Source organism: Haliotis rubra, unplaced genomic scaffold, assembly GCF_003918875.1.
Source record: "Haliotis rubra isolate DU_JTF1 unplaced genomic scaffold, ASM391887v1 Scf400, whole genome shotgun sequence".
In the NCBI taxonomy this organism is placed as follows: Eukaryota; Metazoa; Mollusca; class Gastropoda; order Lepetellida; family Haliotidae; genus Haliotis; species Haliotis rubra.
In genome coordinates, this window is record NW_025767081.1 from 336,652 (window position 1) to 357,014 (window position 20,363).

General features: G+C 39.8%; 2 protein-coding genes across 2 annotated transcripts in view; both read left to right on the forward strand.

Annotated features, from left to right (window-relative positions):
• The window catches only part of LOC124287462 (ultra-long-chain fatty acid omega-hydroxylase-like), a 102,800-nt gene that overhangs the window by 49,302 nt on the left and 33,135 nt on the right, over nt 1-20,363 (forward strand). The window contains exons 6-8 of the mRNA XM_046724015.1: nt 14,876-14,999; nt 17,783-17,930; nt 19,894-20,023. Of these exons, the coding sequence (XP_046579971.1) occupies nt 14,876-14,999; nt 17,783-17,930; nt 19,894-20,023 (402 nt within the window). The remainder of the gene's footprint in view (nt 1-14,875; nt 15,000-17,782; nt 17,931-19,893; nt 20,024-20,363) is intronic.
• On the forward strand, nt 10,491-14,207 carry LOC124287463 (ultra-long-chain fatty acid omega-hydroxylase-like). Its single transcript, XM_046724016.1, has 4 exons — nt 10,491-10,811; nt 12,027-12,177; nt 12,857-13,044; nt 14,078-14,207. Exons 1-4 carry the CDS (start codon nt 10,638-10,640, stop codon nt 14,204-14,206), a joined length of 642 nt encoding a protein of 213 aa, XP_046579972.1. The 5' UTR covers nt 10,491-10,637; the 3' UTR covers nt 14,207.

Consider the following 20,363-nt stretch of genomic DNA (forward strand, 5'->3'; position numbering starts at 1 on the left):
ACCGATATCTGACTGATAAACGTAGTGGACATGTATTCCAAATATAACTGAGAGATGTTCTATATATTGGTTGTAACCAGTTCACAATCACATTACGAAGGCATAATACTCGTACACTGAACATCAGTCGTACATATTGTATGCGTGGGCATTATAATATTGTGAGGTGAGGTGGGATGAAATTGGGTTTAACGTCGTGCTTGAGAATATTTCGCTCATATGACGACGTGCATGCGTGTGTATGTGTATGTGCGGCTGCTTGTTCTAGCCCAGACTTAAGCTGGTTTTATAGTGCTAGCCCACTGAGATACCATGCCATCGTGAAGCATGAATACCCCACTCAGACACATTATACTGACTCCGAGCGGACCAGTCCTTGTTGTACCCATTAATGCCGAGCGCCAGGCAGGGACCAACAAGTACCTTATTTTAACGTCTTTTGGTATGACGCGGCCGGGGATCGAACCCGCGACCTTCCGCTCTCCTATAATATTGTAATTGTATAACGGTTGTATATTCTCTTACTACAGTCTCTCATAATATAACAAGGAATAGACCAGAAATTTCAATCGAAGTGTGGTATTAATATACAAACCTGTCCGTCCGTCCGTCCGTCCGTCCGTCCGTCTGTACGTACTTGAGTGCTGTAATGTCAGATTACGACAACAATGCTTTTTGTACCGTGTTACATTACGATGGTCTTCACCAAAGTCAGTCAAACTGTAATCCCTCGGATTTTAAATCAGTTTGTTACTTTTATTTTTTGTGGCTGACAGTTTTAAACAGTATGAAGCCTAATGATCTTTTGAAGCATTTTCCTAGACAAATTAATTCGTTTGTTTTCCATAGAATTCCGAAAGAAATCCACTCATATACGCACCAGTGTAGGGCAGATAATGCGAAATTCCAAATCGAATCAGTACATATAGTGAGTGAGTTTAGCTTTACGCCGATTTTAGCAACATTCCAGCAATATCACGGCGGGGGACAACAGAAATGGGCTTCACATATTGTACCCATAAGGGGAATCAAACCCGGGTCTTCTGCGTTACGGGCGAATCTGTGTAACACTTCTATTGAAATCCAGGTAACGAAGAATATATATATCATAAGTGCATTATGGAGCTATCAAACAAAATATTTAGGTACTAAGCACCCACAAATCCATTTTCACTATTAACACTGAAGTTTTGACGTGTGGGTAATTTCCACAAAAAAAGCTTGTCATTTTTTACTTTTGTCACCACCACCTGTTCATTTTTGGCATATTTTGGACATGTAACCTGCATAATCGAGACTGAATACTGGCTTGTATATATATTATATATACTAGGGGCGATAGGGTAGCCTAGAATTTAAAGCTTTAGCTCGTCACGCCGAAGACCCGGGTTCGATTTTCCACATGGGTACAATGTGCAGCGGCGGATACAACTTTATGAGAAAGTGTGTGTGTGGGGTGGGGTGGGGGAGGGTGTGTGTGTGTTTGCACACTATTGAGAAAAAAGGGTGGGTGGGGATGCACACTTAATTTTCACTCGAGTTTCAATGGTCATTTAATAAACTTTTAGGACAAGGGGGTGGGGTGGGGGGTGCGCGCACCCCTTCAGAAACACACACACACACACACACACACACACACACACGGATCCACCTATGATGTGAAGAGCCAAATTCCCCTTTGAAATATTGCTGGAATATTGCTAAACTCACTCACATAACAATTAATATGGCAGCAACTGCTTCAAATAACAAATCAGCTGTGATAACAGGTAAATTACATAAAAGCAAATATCGTAAAGTTTGTACTTTAAATCTTCAATACTTTTGTCGGTTTATGCTCCTTATTTTGTACGAAGAAACCCTACATGTTAGCTACACTACTCAAAGACGTTAAGGAACACTCGATTCTTGCCCCAGTGTAAGAATCGTTTAGAGACATATTTATCACACACGACCTTTGTTGACTGAGTACAGTAATGATTTACTGTAGTCATTGGGTCGGGTCATGCAATAAATTTCGATTTGTTCGTGCGATAAAGCACGTGGCAAGTAGAACACCCCTAGATTTTGACCTAACAGACACAATATGACCCAGCCTTTGCGCCAACGCAGCATACCCGGTGAACCAGGTTACATATTACCTTCAAACGTTATATACTGTACCATTGAGCTCTTCTCGCTGCCGACCCGAGAAGGTCCGGGTCTATTAGAATAGCCCTTCAGCAACCCATGCTTGCTATAAAAGGCGACTATGCTTGTCGTAAAAGGCGACTAACGGGATCGGGTGGTCAGGCTCGCTGACTTGGTTAACACATGTCATCGGTTCCCCATTGCGCATATCGATGCTCATGATGTTGATCACTGGATTGTCTGGTCCAGACTCGATTATTTACAGACCGCCGCCATATAGCTGGAATATTGCTGAGTGCGGCGTAAAACTCAACTCACTCACTCTTCTCGCTGCCTATACTTCGGAGTCTGCGATCGTCTATCTAAAAACACTAGCCAAATATACTGATCGATTAGGAAAAAGATGGATAACAAAGCAGTAATTTTTGGTTTTGCTGAACTTGCCGAAATTGTAAGCAAAGATCTACGCCATAAAGGGTACGGCGACGCTCATTAGAAATTGGACAGGACCGGGCTCCGTACCCAACCTGTTTTGTGGCCTGTTTGTGTGCGTCCCTTTCCCCGAAAATATTTTCCCTGAAGAGCATTTCCCCCTAATCTTTGGACTTCATGACTCATGTGCAAAACACCCCTGACACACCCCAACCCCCACCCCTCTGGATTCGACCCTTGCTAACCCAATTGTTGGATCCTCCCTACTCAGTGGTACCCGATCCTCAGGACGACTCGTACTTATGAATGATTGGAAACATTATTCGACGTTGTTGAGTTGGAGATTCCATATTGGAATACTTATGCGACCTCTGGCATTGACTGATAAGAAATGAAGGCCAGATGAGGTGTGAAATCACAAACGCTGATTGAATTAATTGGGTGATTGTTCATTCACCAACTAACAATTGAAACTAATGAATGAATTCTTGAATGGTGCAATGAATAAAAGTCTGAAATGCATAATGCCTAAATTTTAAAATAAAGAATGAATATAAGTTAGAATAGCGACCATATTATAGGATTATTATACGGTCTCTGGTTTGAACTGTGTAATGAATGGAGTTTTCAAAGTGTATTATAATTATTAATAAATCAATTTTTGGAAATATCATAGCTTTGAATAAATTGTTATGAAAGTGTAGACGAGAGTATGTAAATAGTGCTGTAGCAGACGTACTGACTTTGTGAAATCACAGACTTGACTTGACTCTTACTTTATTTTCATAAAACAGATGTAAGAATTTGCAAATGCACGCGAATATCCATTTGAGGGAGTGTACATTTCGAGAGATGTAACAGAGACGGGTGTCTTTTATTGATTGGTTATATTGCAAGAGAACAGTTCGGTCACGGCTGCAGGCATTCGTCACCATTTGCCCCTTTCCGTATCCTCCAAGAAAAAAGATATTTGGTAGGCCTTGTCAGGGAATCAGAACTTAGTTACAGAGCTGAAATTTGAAAATTTGTAGAATGGTATAAATCAAACTTTTTTTTTTGAATGTGCAAAAAACAAAAGAAATGATCATAGATTTTAGAAAAGCTAAGTCAACAATAAATGATGTAAGTACTGAAGATAATGAAATAGAAAGAGTAACTGAATACAAATATTTGGGTACTGTCTTAGATTCAAACTCTCCTGGAACGAAAACACTGAGAAAGTATAAAAGAAAGGACAACAACGTTAATTAACGCTTGCATTTTTTGTGGAAGTTGTTCAAAACATTTTAAAATCGACCAAACTATCATGATGTTAGTTTACCAAAAAACTTTATTCAAAGTGTCATAACCTTTAATTTCTTGAGTCGGTTCGGGAACTTGTCTGTCCAGAATAAAAGCAAACTCTCAAAAATCGTAAACACTGCGTCTAAAATTATTGGGCTTCCTATCGAAAGTATCAGCAGTTGTTATAAACAGCGAATTTCAAAAAAGGCAAACAAAAGTTTAAGTGATTCTACTCACATACTTTGTTTTCGGAATATTCATCATTACTTTCTGGACGCAGGCTGCGTATGCCGACTTTTAGAACAAACAGGGTTCGCCACTCATTTGTTCCAGCAAGTATTAGATGTACATGTATTAACAACCAGAGACCATATGTTATATGGTCTCTGTAACAACAAATTCAATGAATAACTTGTCTTCCAACTGATCAGTATCAATGTTTGTGTACTAAATTGATGTATTTATATCCTGATTGTTTTAAACAATAGTTTTATGATTATCAAAATGTTATATAAGGCTGCTTTATGAAAGAAAAACTGGAGAACTGCATATGATGCAAAACAAATTTTCCTTGGGATATGAATGTCCCGGAATAACACGAAACGCTTAGAGGCTCCAAACACCGATTCAAGCACAAGTGGTGCACCGAAGTTAATTAGACTTGGCTCCTGTCTCGTAGTTTTATAAAATCGCACAACATAGTGCAGCGTACAAGTAAATAAGTAGTTCAAACACGAGCTCAGATGCGTCTGCTAAGCGGTGTTTGTTGATAGTTCAGTTTTCACTGAGTGTTATCAGCGAATGTAAAGTCAGTGCGACATTAGACATTGGATTTATGTCCTTTTGTTTTACAAGTACGAAGGAAACATGGAGGAGTCTTCTTTCAATTCTAACATTTTGAACACGATCATCATCGCCGTCTTGGGATATTTGACAGTGAAGGCTATCAGTGGTATTCTCAAGTTCATGAAGTTCAGGAGAATATACAACGCCATCCCTGGGGAACAGTCCTTCAACCCTTTTTTGGGAACTCTGCACAAGGTGACAAATAGCTGTGAAAATAGCCAAACCAAGCTCCAACTTCTGTGACGCATTAGCAGGCAATTTCATCAATGTTTTGTTGTCATCCATGCTGGTTGTCATCAGACCCCTGGCCCTGTACAATTTGCTTACAATGTATTGGTACAGGGCCACCGGCAGATCTACTTTCATTAATAGTGACCTAACATGTCTTCATGGCTTTGTGGGGCGGTGGGGTAGCCTGTAGTGGTTAAAGCGTCCGCTCGTCATGCTAAAGACCTGGGTTCGATTCCCCACATGGGTATGATGTGTGAAGCCCATTTCTGGTGTCCCCCGCCGTGATATTGCTGTAATATTGCTAAAAGCGTCAGAAAACTATACTCAGTCACTTCATGGCTTTGAAGCCGCTTAGTCATAAGGGTGCTGCAGAGTTGTTTCCCTTAGAGATGACAGGAACCAAACTTCAAGGGATCAAATCTTGGTTGTGCAAATATGTGGCTTTGGTTTGTCTTCATCATACCTGTCTGATTCAATCACCAAAGTTACATGTATACAAAGCGCATTAAATAGCTTAGCTGGCGTGCTAGCCAAATGTTATCTTACTGTAAATCGGACCAGTAATATATTGTTAAACCTACCCCGACTGGCTGGCTGAAATTTGAGATAATTTGTTCTATATTTAATGCTCATGAATATGATGAAGTCAGTTATTAATTTTGTTAAAAGTTCAGTGCTTAAAAGTTCGTGGTTATTTTTATCTCTTGTCACATGAAGGCCGCTATATAAACAATGTTAATAGCATTGTGCAAAAGTGGTTAGGAACCATTATAATACAAATGTAACGATGTGCATTTTGATATTGTTGTTTTGCAGGGCCAGTGAAGTATGATGTGGGCTTACAACATTTTTGCTTAACTAGCCCTCCTGGCCAGTGACGCTTCAAAAATTAATTCATACACTGTGTATACAATGGCAGTCTGAAGAAGGTCATGAGTCTTGACCAGACAATACAGCTATCTTCAGATCTATCTACATGAAATGAGAACGATAACTGCCAATACTGCCATGTCTTGTGTTCACAGCTAAAGATGTCATGACTAAACTAAAGTTCAAGACACATCCACTGATTATAATCCCATACTGATTTCTCTTACTCATCTTTGTAAATTTAATGCATACTGATTCATAAACAGATAACATTTATTTTGTACTCATTATTGAAGTTGTATTTCCTTTCAGTTTCCAGGCCCTAATGAAGAAGGCATTAAATATGACTTCAAAATGATGCAAGATGTTGCTCCAAAGATTGTAAGGGTTTGGTTAGGACCATTCCTGGCTATGATAATGTTACATCACCCAGACACAGTAAAACACCTGCTTAAGTCCTCAGGTAAGTGGTTTACATTTACCTTATGGTGTCAGACACCTGTTGTGATAGATGGTTTACATTTACTTGGTACTGTCAGACACCTGTTGTGATAGATGGTTTACTTTTACTTGGTGCTGTCAGACACTTGCTGTGGTAGATGGTTTACATTTACATGGTAATGTCAGACACTTGCTAAAGTCCTGAGGTAGATGGTTTATATTTATTTTATAGTGTCAGACACCTGCTTAAGTCCTCAGGTAGATGGTTTACATTTACTTGGTTCTGTCAAATATCTGCTTAAGCCCCTCATGTAGATGGTTAACATTTACTTGATACTGTCAAACGCCTGCTTAAGTCCTCAGGTAGATGGTTTACATTTACTTGGTGCTGTCAGACACCAGTCCTCAGGTAGATGGTTTACATTTACTTGGTGCTGCCAGACACCAGTCATCAGGTAGATGGTTAACATTTATGCTGTCCGACACCTGCTCAAGTCCTGAGGTAGATGTTTTACATTTACTAGGTACTGTCAGACACCTGCCCAATTCCTCAGGTAGATGGTTCACAGTTTCTGGGTACTATTCCCCGTACACACAGTCCTCAAATGTACGGACACTTGCACACATACACACCTACACTTGTTGTATATGTGGAATAATTAAGATTCCCATTTTCCCACTCTTGTATTCATATGTTCATTTCAGAGCGAAGCCCAGGGAAAGTATGTATCAGGGTCAGATGACATGGGTGTGCCCTGGTTGGGGAAGGGCTGCTCATTGCCAATGGAGACCGATGGGCAAGAAGTCACGCCTTCTCACCCCAGCTTTCCATTTCGACATCCTCAAACCTTACTTTTCAATCAATAATCAGGCTACTGATATTTTGTTGGTAAGTACTTAATATCATCACTTTTTTTTTTGTTTCAGAGCATTTGTCCCATAGTTTTATGTTTTGAAACTTTTATAAACTATTATTCATGTTCCCAGCTACATCCACAAACAAATTTTTAAAGTATGAATTTGCCTGAGAAGAATGGTGTTGAAGGATAAGCAAGTTAACTCCTTTGAAGTTGTTTAAGAATTGTAGTCGGGAACATGTAACTTCCAGGGATTTACGTGGAGACCTGTATTTGAGGGTCCCTGGGACTCATACCGGTACTCTTAATTGTCAGGGTCCTGGACAACAAAATGGGGTCCAAGACACTGAAATGTTATTCAGAGGCCCAGATAAGCTGCGTATCCGGTAAAATACGATAGAATGCGCGAAGTGCGCAGCAAATTACACACACACACACACACACACACACACACGGATCCACCTATGATGTGAAGAGCCAAATTCCCCTTTGAAATATTGCTGGAATATTGCTAAACTCTCACTCACATAACAATTAATATGGCAGCAACTGCTTCAAATAACAAATCAGCTGTGATAACAGGTAAAATTACATAAAAGCAAATATCGTAAAGTTTGTACTTTAAATCTTCAATACTTTTGTCGGTTTATGCTCCTTATTTTTGTACAGAAGAAACCCTACATGTTAGCTACACTACTCAAAAGACGTTAAAGGAACACTCGATTCTTGCCCCAGTGTAAGAATCGTTTAGAGATATATTTATCACACACGACCTTTGTTGACTGAGTACAGTAATGATTTACTGTAGTCATTGGGTCGGGTCATGCAATAAATTTCGATTTGTTCGTGCGATAAAGCACGTGGCAAAGTAGAACACCCTAGATTTTTGACCTAACAGACACAATATGACCAACCTTTGCGCCAACGCAGCATACCCGGTGAACCAGGTTACATATTACCTTCAAACGTTATATACTGTACCATTGAGCTCTTCTCGCTGCCGACCCGAAGGTCCGGGTCTATTAGAATAGCCCTTCAGCAACCCATGCTTGCTATAAAGGCGACTATGCTTGTCGTAAAGGCGACTAACGGGATCGGGTGGTCAGGCTCGCTGACTTGGTTAACACATGTCATCAGTTCCCCATTGCGCATATCGATGCTCATGATGTTGATCACTGGATTGTCTGGTCAGACTCACGATTGGTTTACAGACCGCCGCCATATAGCTGGAATATTGCTGAGTGCGGCGTAAAAAACTCAAACTCACTCACTCTTCTCGCTGCCTATGCTTCGGAGTCTGCGATCGTCTATCTAAAAACACTAGCCAAATATACTGATCGATTAGGAAAAGATGGATAACAAAGCAGTAATTTTTGGTTTTGCTGAACTTGCCGAAATTGTAAGCAAGATCTACGCCATAAAGGGTACGGCGACGCTCATTAGAAATTGGACAGGACCGGGCTCCGTACCCAACCTATTTTGTGGCCTGTTTGTGTGCGTCCCTTTCCCCGAAAATATTTTCCCTGAAGAGCATTTCCCCTAATCTTTGGACTTCATGACTCATGTGCAAAACACCCTGACACACCTCAACCCCACCCCTCTGGATTCGACCCTTGCTTAATTGTTGGATCCTCCCTACTCAGTGGTACCCGATCCTCAGGACGACTCCGTACTTATGAATGATTGGAAACATTATTCGACGTTGTTGAGTTGGAGATTCCATATTGGAATACTTTATGCGACCTGTGGCATTGACTGATAAGAAATGAAGGCCAGTTGAGGTGTGAAATCACAAACGCTGATTGAATTAATTGGGTGATTGTTCATTCACCAACTAACAATTGAAACTAATGAATGAATACTTGAATGGTGCAATGAATAAAAGTCTGAAATGCATAATGCCTAAATTTTAAAATAAAGAATGAATATAAGTTAGAATAGAGACCATATTATAGGATTATTATACGGTCTATGGTTTGAGCTTTGTATAATGAATGGAGTTTTCAAAGTGTATTATAATTATTAATAAATTAATTTTTGGAAATATCATAGCTTTGAATAAATTGTTATGAAAGTGGAGACGAGAGTCTGTAAATAGAGTGCTGTAGCAGACCTATGTGACTTTGGTCAAGACATATTGACTTTGTGAAACTTGACTTGACTCTTACTTTATTTTCATAAAACAAAGATAAATGTAAGAATTTGCAAATGCACGCGAATATCCATTTGAGGGAGTGTACATTTCGAGAGATGTAACAGAGACGGGTGTCTTTTATTGATTGGTTATATTGCAAGAGAACAGTTCGGTCACGGCTGCGAGGCATTCGTCACCATTTGCCCCTATCCGTATCCTCCAAGAAAAAAGATATTTGGTAGGCCTTGTCAGGGAATCAGAACTTAGTTACAGAGCTGAAATTTGAAAATTTGTAGAATGGTATAAATCAAACTTTTTTTTTTGAATGTGCAAAAAACCAAAGAAATGATCATAGATTTTAGAAAAGCTAAGTCAACAATAAATGATGTAAGTACTGAAGATAATGAAATAGAAAGAGTAACTGAATACAAATATTTGGGTACTGTCTTAGATTCAAACTCTCCTGGAACGAAAGCACGGAGACAATATAAAAGAAAGGACAACAACGTTAATTAACGCTTGCATTTTTGTGGAAGTTGTTCAAAACATTTTAAAATCGACCAAACTATCATGATGCTAGTTTACCAAAAACTTTATTAAAAGTGTCATAACCTTTAATTTCTTGAGTCGGTTCGGGAACTTGTCTGTCAGAATAAAAGCAAACTCTCAAAATCGTAAACACTGCGTCTAAAATTATTGGGCTTCCCCATCGAAAGTATCAGCAGTTGTTATAAACAGCAAATTTCAAAAAGGCAAACAAAAGTTTAAGTGATTCTACTCACATACTTTGTTTTCGGAATATTCATCATTACTTTCTGGACGCAGGCTGCGTATGCCGACTTTTAGAACAAACAGGGTTCGCCACTCATTTGTTCCAGCAAGTATTAGATGTACATGTATTAACAACCAGAGACCATATGTTATATGGTCTCTGTAACAACAAATTCAATGAATAACTTGTCTTCCAACTGATCAGTATCAATGTTTGTGTACTAAATTGATGTATTTATATCCTGATTGTTTTAAACAATAGTTTTATGATTATCAAAATGTTATATAAGGCTGCTTTATGAAAGAAAAACTGGAGAACTGCATATGATGCAAAACAAATTTTCCTTGGGATATGAATGTCCCGGAATAACACGAAACGCTTAGAGGCTCCAAACACCGATTCAAGCACAAGTGGTGCACCGAAGTTAATTAGACTTGGCTCCTGTCTCGTAGTTTTATAAAATCGCACAACATAGTGCAGCGTACAAGTAAATAAGTAGTTCAAACACGAGCTCAGATGCGTCTGCTAAGCGGTGTTTGTTGATAGTTCAGTTTTCACTGAGTGTTATCAGCGAATGTAAAGTCAGTGCGACATTAGACATTGGATTTATGTCCTTTTGTTTTACAAGTACGAAGGAAACATGGAGGAGTCTTCTTTCAATTCTAACATTTTGAACACGATCATCATCGCCGTCTTGGGATATTTGACAGTGAAGGCTATCAGTGGTATTCTCAAGTTCATGAAGTTCAGGAGAATATACAACGCCATCCCTGGGGAACAGTCCTTCAACCCTTTTTTGGGAACTCTGCACAAGGTGACAAATAGCTGTGAAAATAGCCAAACCAAGCTCCAACTTCTGTGACGCATTAGCAGGCAATTTCATCAATGTTTTGTTGTCATCCATGCTGGTTGTCATCAGACCCCTGGCCCTGTACAATTTGCTTACAATGTATTGGTACAGGGCCACCGGCAGATCTACTTTCATTAATAGTGACCTAACATGTCTTCATGGCTTTGTGGGGCGGTGGGGTAGCCTGTAGTGGTTAAAGCGTCCGCTCGTCATGCTAAAGACCTGGGTTCGATTCCCCACATGGGTATGATGTGTGAAGCCCATTTCTGGTGTCCCCCGCCGTGATATTGCTGTAATATTGCTAAAAGCGTCGTAAAACTATACTCAGTCACTTCATGGCTTTGAAGCGGCTTAGTCATAAGGGGTGCTGCAGAGTTGTTTCCCTTAGAGATGACAGGAACCAAACTTCAAGGGATCAAATCTTGGTTGTGCAAATATGTGGCTTGGTTTGTCTTCATCATACCTGTCTGATTCAATCACCAAAGTTACATGTATACAAAGCGTGCGAAATAGCTTAGCTGGCGTGCTAGCCAAATGTTATCTTACTGTAAATCGGACCAGTAATATATTGTTAAACCTACCCCGACTGGCTGGCTGAAATTCTGAGATAATTTGTTCTATATTTAATGCTCATGAATATGATGAAGTCAGTTATTAATTTTGTTAAAAGTCTGTGCGCAAAAGTTCGTGTTATTTTTTATCTCTTGTCACATGAAGGCCGCTATATAAACAATGTTAATAGCATTGTGCAAAAGTGGTTAGGAACCATTATAATACAAATGTAACGATGTGCATTTTGATATTGTTGTTTTGCAGGGCCAGTGAAGTATGATGTGGGCTTACAACATTTTTGCTTAACTAGCCCTCCTGGCCAGTGACGTTTCAAAATTAATTCATACACTGTGTATACAATGGCAGTCTGAAGAAGGTCATGAGTCTTGACCAGACAATACAGCTATCTTCAGATCTATCTACGCAAATGAGAACGATAACTGCCAATACTGCCATGTCTTGTGTTCACAGCTAAAGATGTCATGACTAAACTAAAGTTCAAGACACATCCACTGATTATAATCCCATACTGATTTCTCTACTCATCTTTGTAAATTTAATGCATACTGATTCATAAACAGATAACATTTATTTTGTACTCATTATTGAAGTTGTATTTCCTTTCAGTTTCCAGGCCCTAATGAAGAAGGCATTAAATATGACTTCAAAATGATGCAAGATGTTGCTCCAAAGATTGTAAGGGTTTGGTTAGGACCATTCCTGGCTATGATAATGTTACATCACCCAGACACAGTAAAACACCTGCTTAAGTCCTCAGGTAAGTGGTTTACATTTACCTTATGGTGTCAGACACCTGTTGTGATAGATGGTTTACATTTACTTGGTACTGTCAGACACCTGTTGTGATAGATGGTTTACTTTTACTTGGTGCTGTCAGACACTTGCTGTGGTAGATGGTTTACATTTACATGGTAATGTCAGACACTTGCTAAAGTCCTGAGGTAGATGGTTTATATTTATTTTATAGTGTCAGACACCTGCTTAAGTCCTCAGGTAGATGGTTTACATTTACTTGGTTCTGTCAAATATCTGCTTAAGCCCTCATGTAGATGGTTAACATTTACTTGATACTGTCAAACGCCTGCTTAAGTCCTCAGGTAGATGGTTTACATTTACTTGGTGCTGTCAGACACCAGTCCTCAGGTAGATGGTTTACATTTACTTGGTGCTGCCAGACACCAGTCATCAGGTAGATGGTTAACATTTATGCTGTCCGACACCTGCTCAAGTCCTGAGGTAGATGTTTTACATTTACTAGGTACTGTCAGACACCTGCCCAATTCCTCAGGTAGATGGTTCACAGTTTCTGGGTACTACCCGTACACAGTCCTCAAATGTACACGGACACTTGCACACATACACACCTACACTTGTTGTATATGTGGAATAATTAAGATTCCCATTTTCCCACTCTTGTATTCATATGTTCATTTCAGAGCCGAAGCCCAGGGGAAAGTATGTATCAGGGCCGTATGACATGGGTGTGCCCTGGTTGGGGGAAGGGCTGCTCATTGCCAATGGAGACCGATGGGCAAGAAGTCGGCGCCTTCTCACCCCAGCTTTCCATTTCGACATCCTCAAACCTTACTTTTCAATCAATAATCAGGCTACTGATATTTTGTTGGTAAGTACTTAATATCATCACTTTTTTTTGTTTCAGAGCATTTGTCCCATAGTTTTATGTTTTGAAACTTTTATAAAACTATTATTCATGTTCCCAGCTACATCCACAAACAAATTTTTAAAGTATGAATTTGCCTGAGAAGAATGGTGTTGAAGGATAAGCAAGTTAACTCCTTTGAAGTTGTTTAAGAATTGTAGTCGGGGAACATGTAACTTCCAGGGATTTACGTGGAGACCTGTATTTGAGGGTCCCTGGGACTCATACCGGTACTCTTAATTGTCAGGGGTCCTGGACAACAAAATGGGGGTCCAAGACACTGAAATGTTATTCAGAGGCCCAGATAAGCTGCGTATCCGGGTAAAATACGCATAGAAAATTTCCAATTACGCATTGAAAAATAATTGTTGTGTACCAATGACGCATTTAAAATGTTAGATACGCAAAAAGTTTAAAACAAATGTGTACAGAATATATTTATAAAAATCGCTCGTGTAATGAAAAAGACATCGATTGCTATCAAGTTGTACTGTTAGTATAGGACTAGAGCTGTACTGTCAGTATAGGATGAGCGATTTTTTATGAAATCATGTCCATTATATTTAAGTTGGTTTTGATTAGGTATGACATAAGGCAGAACATACCTGCTGAGTAAACTTACTCACTGACATAATACTTAGGTGAGTAAAATGACTGAAATACGCACATATTTGAAAGCAGTGGGTAACAGAAAATGAAATACCCACTCAGCATTCATAATACTCACTCCCAAAAAATACAAATATGCGTTAATAAATTTTGTTGCGTCCATTGTCAATTTTTATGTGTATAAGACGCAGGAATTCGCGTCCTGTAAATCTCTGAATTTCTAACTGAATTTCAATTTCTAAAAGAAAGCATTCATACACAGTGAGTACAGAGGATTTCTAGCATCAAATCACCTTGCACAATGTTTTTCAGCCAATCAGATTACAGCATAGTCAGTGTGTTCCTTTGAGCATCGTAAGTTTTTCATGTTGAAATCATCTGCCTGCAGGACAAAATATCCAAAACCTGCAAAACAGGGAAAAGCTTTGAAGTGTTCAACGTCATTAGTCTGTGTGCTCTTGACATCTTACTGAGGTGTGCCTTCTCTCAGACCAGCAACTGTCAGACTGATGGGTAAGTTTTGTCACCAAACTCTATGAATGAGTATGATTCCACCTGGCTGGAATTTCAAGTATTTGTTTTGGCTAGCATGATGAGTCTATGTGTAGTCCACTCAACATGGTGAAACAATATTAAGATCTGTTTTGTAAACCACATGGATACTGCCAGTCAGACTTTGGCCAACAGCAGGATTCGTCTTATGTCTTGAACCCAATGTATCATGAATATCATAATTATTTGTTACCCGGACACAACACATTTTGTGGATTCATTGTGTTGACAAGTTTCTGGGGTTATCCCAGAGGAGAGGTTAGTTCCTGTGTTATAAAATCAAAATCCAGTGAAACATTTCTGTGTTGTCAGGATGAGAAATAATGTATAGTTTGCAATGAACAATTATAACATCAAGGCCCTTAGATGCAGAGGTCTGTATGCTTTAACAATGACAGTACCAGACAAAAAGACACTTTATTACACAACACGTGGAGGTAGAGCAAACTGTATTTCTTGAGTATTGTGCACGTGGGCTTCATATCAGAATATAATACTGCATCACTGAATTTTTACACTATCCAAGTTGGGACACCTTACCTTTGTGGCAAGTCCAGGCATTAAATATTCTTTGTGGTATGTGAAATAAGAATATGTCCTATCTTAACTTTTGTCTTTTATGTTTTATATTCAGAAAACCCATCTTATTCTTCGACTTCATTTATTTCCGGTGCCCGAGTGGCCGCAAGTTCCTCAAAACTTGCGACTATGTGCATCAGGTAGCGGAAGAAGTTATTGAGGCAAGAAGGAAAGTTGTGGTGAGTCTGACATCCAGGTCTTGGTTTTACTCTGTGATGTATCGGTAAACCAAGGAATTCCCAAGGGTTACAATGATATTCATTCTGAGATACCAGCTATGTTTTCTTCTGATTGTTCCTGAAATACCCAGAGGTAGCAATGTTCTAGACAAGGGAATTCCCCACAGGTTACAATGTTCTAAAATAAGGAATTCCCCTGGGGTTACAATATTATTCATTCTTGGATACAAGCTACATTTTTTTGTGACTGTTCCTGAAATACCCAAGAGGTTACAATGGTCCAAACTAGGGAATTCCCCAGAGGTTACAATGATATTCATTCTGAGATACCAGCTATGTTTTCTTCTGACTGTTCCTGAAATACCCCAGACGTAGCAATGTTCTAGACAAGGGAATTCCCCACAGGTTACAATGTTCTAAAATAGGAAATTCCCTGGGGGTTACAATGTTATTCATTCTTGATACAAGCTACATTTTTGGTGACTGTTCCTGAAATACCCAAGAGGTTACAATGGTCCAAACTAGGGAATTCCCTAAGGGGTTACAGTGTTCCAGGCAAGGGAATTCCTCACAGGTTACAATGTTTCAAATAGGGAATTCTCTAGAGTTAACAGTGTTCCAAACTAGGGAAGTCCCCAATAGTTACAATGTTATTCATTCTGAGATACAAGCTTCATTTTCTTGTGGCTGATCCTGAAATACCCCTATGGTCCAAGCTAGTAATTCCACAATGTTATTCATCCTGAGATACAAGCTACAAGAGGTTACAGTTTTCAAAAACTAGGGAATTCCCTAAGGGTTACAGTGTTCCAAACAAGGGAATTCCCCAGAGGTTGCGGTGTTTGAAACAAGGGAATTCTCCAGAGGTTGCAGTATTCCAAACAAAGGAATTCCCCAGAGGTTGCAGTGTTCCAAACAAGTGAATTCCCCAGAGGTTGCAGTGTTCCAAACAAGGGAATTCCCCAGAGGTTGCAGTGTTCCAAACAAGGGAATACCCCAGAGGTTGCAGTGTTCCAAACAAGGGAATTCCCCTGAGGTTGCAGTGTTATTCAATGTTATTCTGAGATACAAGCTACATTTTCCTTTGACTGTTCTGAAAGTTTTACCCCAGAAGTTACAATGATACAAACTAGATAATTCCCCAAGGGGTACAATGTTCCACACCAGGGTAATACCCCACAGGTTACAATGTTCCACACCAGGGTAATACCCAACAGGTTACAATGTTCCAAACCAGGGTAATACCTCACAGGGTACAATGTTCCAAACCAGGGTAATACCTCACAGGTTACAATGTTCCAAACCAGGGTAATACCTCACAGGGTACAATGTTCCAAACCAGGGTAATACCCAACAGGTTACAATGTTCCAAACCAGGGTAATACCTCGCAGGGTACAATGTTCCAAACCAGGGTAATACCCAACAGGTTACAATGTTCCAAACCAGGGTAATACCTCACAGGTTACAATGTTCCAAACCAGGGTAATACCTCACAGGGTACAATGTTCCAAAACCAGGGAAATCCCCGAGGTTACCATGTTCCAAATAGGCAATTCTCCTGGGGTTGCAATGTTCCAAACTAGGGAATTCCCCATGGTGTTACGATGTTCAAAACCAGTTAATTCCCCAAGTGTTACAGTGTGATTCGACCGGAGATACATGCTATACTTTCTTGTGACTGATCATGAGGTTCAGGCTCCACGTATTTGTGAATCATTCTGAGATTCAAGTTCCACTTTCTTGTGATTCGTCCTGAAGGACACTAGGCGGTAGGGCTGTAATGATGCATCGAACTATCGATGGATTGCAGTTGTTGAGTCCCCGATAGCAATTAATCAATGGTAGAAGCTAAAAACTATCGATGCATCGATAGTATGTGTGACTATCGATAGTTTTGTAATTGACTTCCGTTGATAATGAGCTGCGCAAGATACAGGAAGTACCAGATTCGTTCACTTTGATTTTGTTTTATCCACCCCTGTTACCTCTTTAATAAACTTATCTGGGTTTCAAGTTTCTTGTCAGTTATCAAAAGGGACTGAAACTAGTAAAACTTGTTTTATTTCATATAAACTATACATTTATTTGGGAAATGACTTCAAATGAGGCAATTCCAAGGTGAAAAAAACTCGCTATTCCAAAAGAATGTTGCAATAGACTATCGCTATCGCAATAGTTGTTTCCCCTTCAATAGTCCCACCAACTAGGAGGGGTCAAACATGCAGTCTTGAACGTGTCCACACACAATTTACCAGGGTAAAATTTGGAGCTGTCAGCACATGAGGAGAATCAGATACCACCCCTGGACTTTACTCACTGGTCTTTGAAAATGTGTATGATATTCAACTTAAATATACCCCACAGCCTCACCTATTTGCCACAGACCTCAAAAGCAGACTTCCTGTATACGTCAGCCCAGTACCTGATCCACTTACCCATAGATGGTTGCCCTATCCATGAAATGGAGGAAATACTTGTCTCTCCTTGTTCTGAGGAAAATAGAGGACACAGATTATGTGATAACCTCTGGTACGGTCCAGCTTGTGTAGATCAATGCTCATGCTGTTTATCACTGGATTGTCTGGTCCGGACTTGATTATTTAAAGACTGACACCATATAGCTGGAATATTGCTGAGTGTGGCGTTACTATCTCTACTTCTTTTGCACTATTTAGTAAAGCGGGATATGCAGGGCAAGTGCAGGTTACAGGTTAACCTGGTCTGTTGTATGTTTGTGCGAATTCTGTCCGAACAAGGATTGGATAAATCGTGTTTTTTTCAGAGTGAGAATGGTCCTACAACTCAGGAAGACGGAAAGAAGAAGAAGATACTGGACTTCTTGGATATTCTCCTGACAGCCAGAGATGAGGATGGGAATGGTTTGACTTCACTGGAGATCAGGAACGAAGTGGACACCTTCCTGTTTGAGGGTAAATTTGGAAACATTGATGATATTTGTATATCTAATTGTAACTAATTGTAAGGCCTGATACCGAGGTGAATTGCGGTGAGGTGAGATGAGGTGAACTGCAGTGAGGCGAGGTGAGACTGGGTATAATGTTTCATTCAAGATTGTTTCACATATACAGTGATATGCATGAGCAAGTGTGTGGCTGCCTCTGCTAAGTTGGTTTGGGGCTGTGGGGTAGCCTAGTGGTTAAAGTGTTCCTTGTCATCCTGAAGACCTGGGTTCGATTCCCCACGTGGGCGCAATGTGTGAAGTCCATTTATGGTGTCCCCGCCGTGATATTGCTGGAATATTGCTAAACTCACTCACATAACAATTAATATGGCAGCAACTGCTTCAAATAACAAATCAGCTGTGACAACAGGTAAATTGCATAAAAGCAAATATCGTAAAGTTTGTACTCCAAATCCTCAATATTTTTGTCGGTTTATGCTCCTTATTTTGTACGAAGAAACCCTACATGTTAGCTACACTTCTAAAAGACATTATGGAACACTTGATTCTTGCCCCAGTGTAAATTCTGTCATGCCCTGACAGAGTGACTGTTGTGATACGTAAGAATCCTTTAGAGACATATTTATCACACACGACCTTTGTTGACTGAGTACAGTAATGATTTCCTGTAGTCATTGGGTCGGGTCATGCAATAAATTTCGATTTGTTCGTGCGATAAAGCATGTGGCAAGTAGAACACCCCTAGATTTTGACCTTACAGACACAATATGACCCAGCCACATGGGCACAATGTGTGAAGTCCATTTATGGTGTCCCCTGCCGTGATATTGCTGGAATATTGCTAAAAGCGGCGTAAAACTAAACTCACTCACTCTTCTTATCTGGTTTCACAGTGGTAACAGGGAGCTGGGGTTGCCTAGTGGTTAAGGTAATGGGTCATCATGCAAAAGGGGAATTCCCCACATTGATTCAATTTGCCTCTCGTGTCCCTTGCTGTGATATTGCTGGAATATTGCTAAAGCGGGATAAAACCATGGATAACAATTTCTTTTATTTCGTGAGGGCAATGTTTCAGAGTCTTGTACCGATTGTCAAGCACGAATGTAACATGAGAAATAAGACAGGGGTGAGTCCATACGGAGTCCATGAATTTGTTCATAGATCTTATCACTCCAGGTAAATATGATAGAGTTGATACAGGTGGATGTGAGGCTGATGATGGAATCGGTTGAGAATATAGTACTGAGAGGTTGTTCATGGTTCTCAATTCAGTGGCGTAATGCTAGAAGGGCTTCTTCTTTCAGTATGTCGGTTCTTCAACTTTGTAACTGATGATGGGGGCAGGATTGGCTATGTCACAGATTTTGCTGTAGAAACCAGTAGAGTCAGTAGTAAAAGAGTCAGCAGATTTACCTAATAGTGAGAGTATAGTGGTGAGTGATGTGCAGTAATGTAGAACACAGCGTCAAGGGAACAAACTAGCAGACAGGTTTTCACACGATTCTTACGGATCTTGACAGGTGCTCAGGCGTTGGCTGGTTGAAGATGGGTCGTTGAGAGTTTGCGATGTAGGACTTTAGAGTCTTCATAGTTGTCATGCATGTCATTAGTTCCCAAATGCGTAGATCGATGCTCATACTGTTGATCAATGGATTGTCTGGTCCAGACTCGATTATTTACAGACTGCCGCCATATAGCTGGAATATAGCTGAGTGTGACGTAAAACTAAACGCACTCACTCACTCATAGTGGTCATGCAGGGTTTTCAGAGTAGCCATTTGATGACACTCTAAACATGAAGCACATGACTTTATGCATAACTATCTAGTTAAGCAAGTATTGTTATTCATTTCAGACACTGCCGTTGTAATAAGATCCTCATGACAGATAACATGATATTTCTGATGTGGAATATACTTTGTTAATAATCTTTAAAGAGGGAAATATGACATATACTTCCCTACCTGCAGGCCATGACACAACCACAAGTGCCATGTCCTGGATGTTATACCACATGGCTAAATACCCGGAGTACCAGACTCGAGTTCAGGAAGAAATAGATGGCATTTTGAAGGGGAGAGAATCTGACCATATCATGTGGTAAGTGAGTGACTTACTGAGTTGCTGTTGTTAGGCAGTAACATGGGATTTTGGGTTATTCAAAAATGTTTCTTAAACTCTCAAATAATTGATATTACTGGTATACCGTAATGCGCTTTTGAAACGATACATATTGCAATGCTTTTTGTGAGAACCGGTATATTGGGTAAAAAAACTACTTTATTAGTTGTGATTATCATAGTGGGTCAAGTTAAAATCTACCCTTTCATGCTCAACTGATGTTTCTTTTGATAATTAATTGCCCAAACAGTATACTTTTCATACTATCAATTGTATGAAATAGAAAATAGCACATTTTAAAACTTATCCTATCTCACGA